The sequence below is a fragment of the Triticum dicoccoides genome, chromosome 2B (genome assembly GCF_002162155.2).
Source record: "Triticum dicoccoides isolate Atlit2015 ecotype Zavitan chromosome 2B, WEW_v2.0, whole genome shotgun sequence".
Classification (NCBI taxonomy): domain Eukaryota; kingdom Viridiplantae; phylum Streptophyta; class Magnoliopsida; order Poales; family Poaceae; genus Triticum; species Triticum dicoccoides.
The window spans coordinates 586,759,935-586,767,676 of NC_041383.1; the positions used below are offsets into that span (position 1 = coordinate 586,759,935).

Genomic DNA, 7,742 nt, shown 5'->3' on the forward strand with positions numbered 1-7,742 from the left:
TGCAGGAAAGGCCGGAGGTCTAGGACAAGTTCGGTGTTCCGAAGGACTGGAGTTTCGGACCATCTCTGGATTTATCTCCGAGGTGTCGAGAAGTGAAACCAGAGATAAAGCCTTGAGTTCCAGGTTGAACTCTAGGATTTCCCGAGGCATGACACACGAGTATAAAGGTAAAGTCCAAAGCTTCTGGTTGTCCAATAGCTCTTCGTCCTGGACCTTGGCATTGGAGTCCTTGACCTTGCGTGCTTCTTCCTTCGCTTATCTCTCAGAATGAAGGAACATGTTCCTCCTTACTTCTCTCGGCGATGGCTTGGTCGACCTCGCACCTTTGACATCCTCCCTCTTGCTTATTTTTTCCGGCTCAAACATTAAGATGCAACAGATAGGATGGCCAATAGTATATCATCCTTAAGAGTGGACTATAGACACACGTAATGGAGAAGGTTCATCTTTATATGTTATATTTACATGTATACAGAAAGAGCATGATCCTTAGCTCCTCTCTTACATGCAAAGGCACTATGTTGATTCTATGACCCACATGAACCGGGTCCTGGTCGCTGACCCGTCCTCCTCCTATCCCTTCGGATAGCCGGTGCCTGATGACCGGTCCCATAGACCCCGTTCACCCCGCGTACGTCTCGACACAAGAGGCAGCCGTTTCCTTCCTTTTCTTTCCCGCCTCCTCCGGCAGCGATGTTTCCTTTCCAAACAAAGGGCTCCGAAAGATCATCGCCACACTGCACCACCTGTCTCTTCCATACAAGGCTCGGCTGTCTATAAATATCGCCCGGCTCCGGCGCTCCTTCTGCTCTCTCGATCGATCCACTAGTCCATACTTGTCCCGTGAAACACAAAGCATAAAGTGCTCGATCGCCGCATGCATGCGTCTCCTCTACCACTAGCTCCAACAAGCCCAGATAGCTAGCGCGCAGCGATGATCCCGGCCGTCCCGGCGATCGTGGACGACGCCGCCCAGAACGCGAACGCGCCGCTGCTTCCCGAGACCAACCTCAAGGGTCGCCGTCCTCCGGCACGGCAGAAGCGCCCGACGACCGTTCTCCCAGCCATCGCGTGGACCGTGCTCCTTCTCGCGCTCGTCGGGCTCGTCGTCTATCGACAAGGGCATGGCGGCGGCCGGGCCGACACGATAGGAGACGAGGTCGCGTCAGCGGGCCGCGCCGTGGAGGTGGCCGCCTCCCGCGGCGCCGTGCAAGGCGTGTCGGAGAAGTCCACCGCCTCGGCGCTCCTCGGCGGCGGCGCCTACGACTGGACCAACGCGATGCTGGCGTGGCAGCGCACGGCGTTCCATTTCCAGCCCCAGAAGAATTGGATGAACGGTAGATACGTCGCCATCGCTCTTCTTCTGTCCAATTCAATACGCTGAAACTTGGATACGTACGTCTCTGAATACAAACATTTCCATTTTGCTAACTTGGTCTTGCGTTTTTGTCACGGACGTCTTGTGGGTTCCGATCGACCTCTTCTCATCGACCTCTCCAGATCCCAACGGTAAGTTGTTGCCGCGCGCCGGCCGATCAATCCAGACATGCACATGCATGCTGTGAAAAAATGCTTTATGGTTCTAGCGTTTCTGGCTGGACCGTCGCATCAATGCACGGCCCAATGATCGTGCGATCTACTAGCTTTCATGTCTTAATTGTTGTGATGAATTGTGACATTCACGCACCGACTGGTCTCGCAGGTCCACTGTATTACAAGGGATGGTATCACCTCTTCTACCAGTGGAACCCGGACGGGGCGGTGTGGGGGAACATCACGTGGGGCCATGCCGTGTCGCGCGACCTCCTCCACTGGCTCCACCTGCCGCTGGCCATGGTGCCCGACCACTGGTACGACATCAACGGCGTCTGGACCGGCTCGGCGACGCAGCTCCCCGACGGCCGGATCGTCATGCTCTACACCGGCTCCACGGAGGACGGCGCGCAGGTGCAGCTCCTGGCGGAGCCGGCGGACCCGTCCGACCCGCTGCTGCGGCGCTGGGCCAAGTCGGAGGCGAACCCCGTGCTGGTGCCGCCGCCGGGCATCGGGCTCACGGACTTCCGCGACCCGACGACGGCGTGGCTCAACCCGGCCGACAAGGCCTGGCGGATCACCATCGGGTCCAAGAACCAGGAGCACGCCGGGCTGGCGCTGGTGTACAGGACCGAGGACTTCCTGCACTACGACCTGCTGCCCACGCTGCTGCACGTCGTGCAGGGCACCGGGATGTGGGAGTGCGTGGACTTCTACCGGGTGTCCACGGAGCCGGCCGCCGGCGTGGGGCTCGACACCTCCACCGCGCCGGGGGCCGGGGTGAAGCACGTGCTCAAGACCAGCCTCGACGACGACCGGAACGACTACTACGCGATCGGCACCTACGACCCCGCGACCGACCGGTGGGCGCCGGACGACGCGGCGATCGACGTCGGGATCGGGCTCCGGTACGACTACGGCAAGTTCTACGCGTCCAAGACGTTCTACGACCCCGTGGGGCGGCGGCGCGTGCTGTGGGGGTGGATCGGCGAGTCCGACAGCGAGCGCGCCGACATCCTCAAGGGCTGGGCGTCCCTCCAGGTAACCAGCTCACTCAAGATAGGTCTCATGCTCTCATTTCATTCCTGGAAATCGACCCGGTGGTGTTGCATGCACATGTGACTAGGCCACCTTACTGTACTGATGCTCAAAAAAAACCATTGACTTCCACCGGCCACGAGGTGCATGCCGGCATGTAAATAGAAAAAAATAATTTCAAAATCCATGTGTGGGCCCTGGGCCCACATCCATTTATCCAAAACGACGAGCTGCACGTCTCTCTTGCTTGCTTCATAAAATTAAAACAAACCAACTGTCGAGAGGGCCCAGACAGATCTGCAAGTGTCCAATAGACTGGCGCGAAATGCAATTTGTCTGCAATGTGCCGTGAGCGAATTAGCAATCATTTCCTGGTGATGACCGCGACTTCTCTCCGATTGTTTCAAGCAACTTGTTGCCGGAGGAGTCAAAGGCTCCAATTCGCAGGTGTAACGTGCCTTGGCTGGGTACTTAAGTTGGGTTTTACTTGACGCCGAAGGATTTTGAGTTTAAAAATTCGAAATGAAATGTTCAAGGTTTCCTAAAGATGAAGAAGGCGTGTTCATAGTGATCGACATTAGTTAGTCAACGAAAACTCCTTCTGATGCACTAACCAAAAGGTCGCGTAAAAATGTTTTTTTATTGAGGAAAAAAGCTTTCTGCTGCTTCATTTCTTTCTACTTGTCCACTTCCAGGCGGATATCGTTTTCTAGTGTAAGGAATAACTTAACAATTCCACAGACTATTATTTTTTTTTCTAACGGAAGCAAAAGACGTGCTTCTTTTTATTAGTCAGAAACTCACATCACAGTTACATTAGTTTTGCCTTCCTTAAGTCGTAGCGCAATATAGGCAGAGCACACATGCAGTACATAAAGCACGGTAATTAACCATGTTCCTTACCAACATGCAGTCGATCCCGAGGACGGTTCTCATGGACACCAAGACGGGCAGCAACCTGCTCCAATGGCCGGTGGTGGAGGTGGAGAACCTCCGAATGCGCGGCAAGCGCTTCGACGGCCTCGACCTGCAGCCCGGCTCCGTTGTGCCCCTGGGCGTCGGCAGAGCAACACAGGTGAGTTGCATTGCAGGCCCCCTCTGCACTGCACTTCTGTCCGATCGAAAGTCCGAAACCGGGCGTTTTCAGAGCACCAACGTTGACAGTTCGGACCTGGTGCGGGTGTGCGTGCAGTTGGACATCGAGGCGGTCTTCCAGGTGCAGGCGGGCGCGGCGGCTGCCGGGGGCGTGGCGGCGGGGGCGGAAGCGCCGTACAACTGCAGCGCGAGCGCCGGCGCTGCGGGGCGGGGCTCGCTCGGCCCGTTCGGGCTGCTCGTGCTGGCCGACGACGGCCTGTCGGAGCAGACCGCCGTCTACTTCTACCTGGTCAAGGGCGCGGACGGCAAGCTCAGCACCCACTTCTGCCAAGACGCCTTCAGGTATGCACGCATCGATCTTAAATCTGCACGCGCTCCTAATTACATCGACCTTAATCTGCACGATCTTAATCGTCAGGTCATCGAAGGCCAACGATCTCGTTAAGGCCGTCTACGGCAGCCTCGTCCCTGTGCTCGATGGAGAAGATCTGTCAGTGAGAATACTGGTACGTTTCTTAAAGGAAATTCAGAAGCGTCAGTCGACATATTCTGATTGATTGGTCTTTGGCTCATCAGTTACATACTGATTTTTTCCGAGGATTTTTGTGATAGGTTGATCATTCCATCGTGGAGAGCTTTGCTCAGGGCGGGAGGACATGCATAACGTCGCGCGTGTACCCTACAAAGGCAATCTACGACTCTGCCAGAGTTTTCCTCTTCAACAACGCTACAAATGTTAACGTCACCGCAAAATCGATCAAGATCTGGGAGCTGAATTCAGCCTACATCCGTCCATATCCAGATTCATCATAAGTAGATCCGCAAGCAATGTTTGCCTCAATAGCTTGATTGTATACAATGTAGGGTAGCAGCTCTTTTGTTTTCTTTACTTTCTTCATTTTTGTGAATATATTATAACAGGCAGTGAGGCTATTGGTGGAGTTCAATTGTATTTTTAGCCACAAAATAAGTGGTTTGCTGTGTCTGAATAGTGTGACTAAATTACTCAGGGGCTATACAAAATGAAGGATTTGAAGGGTCAAACCAAGCTTTACTACTCAAATTTCACATGATGTGGGATACAAAAAGGGTCATGGGTTCAGACAGCCAAACATGCCGCCCCTGATCCAAAAATGTGAGAACTTGGCAAACCTATTTGCATCGGTGTTCGTAGCTCTACCTTCGAAAGTAAAATTACAAGTGTGAGAAGAAGCTCCAATCTTAATCTCGCTAATGATAGCACCGTACCCTCTTCGACTGCCTTTGTGAATGTCGTTGACCACCTGCTTCGAATCAGACGCTATGATGAAGTTGTGGAGCGCCAAATGTTCTGTCAGTGCTAAACCCTCTCTGCAAGCTATTGCTTCCAACATCGCTACATCCGTAATCCACAAGATCCCCAAGGCTGAGCTGCCTTGAAAATTTCCTAGCTCTTTTCGGCGCACTCCCGCCGCTAATCCTCTTGCATAGGTGCTGGAGATCCCGACATCGACATGAATTATGGCGAAGCCCGGTGGTGCGCGCATAGTTGGTTTCGGTAGAGTCCAAGGTGGGGATCTGATGCTGCTAGGCCAGGATCCGCCCCAAACAATATTTTGTGTCTTATGCGCCGGTCACAGGCGTTTGCACAAACTGGCGCACGCCCCTCTCCTTTGAGCTCGGCCCGTTTAACACTTTTCTCTCGTTCAAAACGTTTCTCGCACGTGCCAGTTCTTGTTCGACTGATCCAGTCAGTTTTTTTGTCCGGTTTTAGGAACTTTCTACAAGGTTCCATTGGTTTTTCCGAGTGTTTTTTCTAGTTTGTTCCAGGACAAGTTATATGGTTTTTCTTTTCTCTTTCCCATTTTAATTTTACTAGCAAGATGCCAGTGCGTTGCACTGAACATCAAGATGCATTTGTATAAGTAGATTATCTTGTGAGAGAAAAGGATGAACGAGAGAAGAGCTCATTTACAAATGTGGAGAGGGGTATGGGTATCTTTTTGCAAAATTGTCATAGTTTCCTTCCTATCCATCTGATATAAATTGGACAAGCTATATTGCAAGATGGCAGGCACACTATCATCACCAATTCTTTTTTTAATTTTTTTTCAAAATTCATGAACTTTTCTTAAACTTTCAGATAATTTCAAATTCTTAAACATTAAAAAAATCAAATTTAGTTTTTTTGCTTTATCTATTTTTATTTTTAAAAATGTGTGCATTTTATCAATTTCTTAAACTTTTCTAAAATTCATCAAAAAATTCATTTTTTGTGAACTTATGAACTTTTTTCATATTGCAAACTTTTTCAAAACCTAATAGTTTTCTTAATCCATTATTTTTTTGCCAATGCATGGCCATTTTCAAATCCGTCAACTCTTTCAATTTTTGCGAAATGTTTTCAAAATCTGATTTTCTCAAAACCTGAACTATTTCTTCAGACTCCATGAACCTTTTCTATTTTTTGAACATTTTCCCCTTGCGTGAACGTATTTGGGATTTATGAACTGTTTTCAACCCCAAGTCTTTTTCTTCAAATTTGGTCTGTTTTCAATTTTACAAATTGTTTCCAAATGTTTTTTTTCAATAGTTAACAGCCAATGATCTGCAGACAACTGGTCAACGGTCATACTGTCCACGTGTCAACTTCACATAGCAAAAGTCCACGGGTCAACCCACCAGGCATAGCTGGGTCGACCCAGCATGCGCGCGGGCGCCCGTAGACCTATCTAGCACTAAGGCACTGGTTAGGGGCTCTCCAGATGTGACGTGTAGTACTAGCTGAGGCGTATTTGGTTTGACAATAGAGAAGGCCAGGACGACCGCGAGCAATGTTAACAACCAGATTTTCTTTTTTGAAAACAGGCCATGACGGATGGCGCACTTTGATCCGGGCGCGGGTCAATATCGCTTCATCCGAGACTGAACTAAAGTCTCACCTCAAGGAGCGCCTTCCCAGTCTCTAGTATTGGGCTGGCAAAACTTCCTAGTTAGCTTTTTATATTTTTAGTTTCTTCTTGCATTTAAATAAATAAATACATTCCAAAACTTAGCTATTTAAAGAAACAAATCAGTAACCATGAATTAGAAAAATGCTAATGCGGTGCAAAAATTTGTTAGCATAATTTTAGAAAAATGTTGATAGCGTTTCAAAAGTAAATTTTTGTGACACATAAAGTATGTTTGCACTTTTTAAAAAAATATATGTGGCATTTGTATAAAATGTTTACCATTCAAAAAAATGAACATTACATTGGAAGATATTTTTATCCATTAATATTTCTTCAAAAATGCTTATAAATGTAAAAGTATATTCACGTAGTTTCAGAACCAAGTTTTGTATCATTCAAAATGTATCAACAATGTGTTTGAAAAACAATTAACACATATGCGAAAATATATTCAAAGCATGTGTTTAATTTTTTTTCATTATTTATTTCCAAATGTCAAACATTTATAAATAATGTTTCAAATTTATGCAAAAAAGAATGTACAATGCATACAGAGAAAGAATTATATATCAAGACATATGTTTGAAAAATGGTTAATCTTGTATTTAAAATGCGTAAAAATGTTTCATATCTATACGGAAAATGTACAATATGTACTAACTGCTGACAACCAAAAAATAATTAAAAAAATGTTAACCATGTATTTGTAAAATGATAAATGTGTATAAAACAAAAGTTCCTAACATATACAACAAATTTAGAATGTGTATGAAAAAGGGTAGACATCAAAACATACTCTTTTAAATGTTTATTATGTATTTGAAATGTTTTAAACATGCATAAAAAATATTCTTGCTGTATAAGAAAAATGTACAACATGTATGGGAAAAGTATATATGAATTGGAAAAAAAGAAAAATATAAAGTAATGAAACCCAAAGAAAACCGTAAAGACAAACACATAAAAAGTAAGAAAGGAAAAACCAACAAATACTGAAGAAAACCGGTGAAAGCTGTAAACACAGGAAAGTAAGAAAAGAAAAAAACAATGCAAACTGACGAAAACCAAAAAAAAGTAATGAAAATACACAAAAAAAGAAAGAAAAGAAAAAAACAATGAAATCGAGGAGAACCCTAAAGGAAA

At 47.1% G+C, this 7,742-nt stretch overlaps 1 protein-coding gene across 1 annotated transcript; it reads left to right on the forward strand.

The window, feature by feature from the left end:
- Nucleotides 1-723: 723 nt before the first annotated feature.
- Nucleotides 724-4,613, forward strand: LOC119365033 (beta-fructofuranosidase 1-like). The gene is made up of 7 exons (XM_037630618.1): nucleotides 724-1,337; nucleotides 1,501-1,509; nucleotides 1,703-2,574; nucleotides 3,485-3,646; nucleotides 3,764-4,008; nucleotides 4,085-4,172; nucleotides 4,279-4,613. Exons 1-7 carry the CDS (start codon nucleotides 935-937, stop codon nucleotides 4,477-4,479), a joined length of 1,980 nt encoding a protein of 659 aa, XP_037486515.1. The 5' UTR covers nucleotides 724-934; the 3' UTR covers nucleotides 4,480-4,613.
- Nucleotides 4,614-7,742: the final 3,129 nt, after the last annotated feature.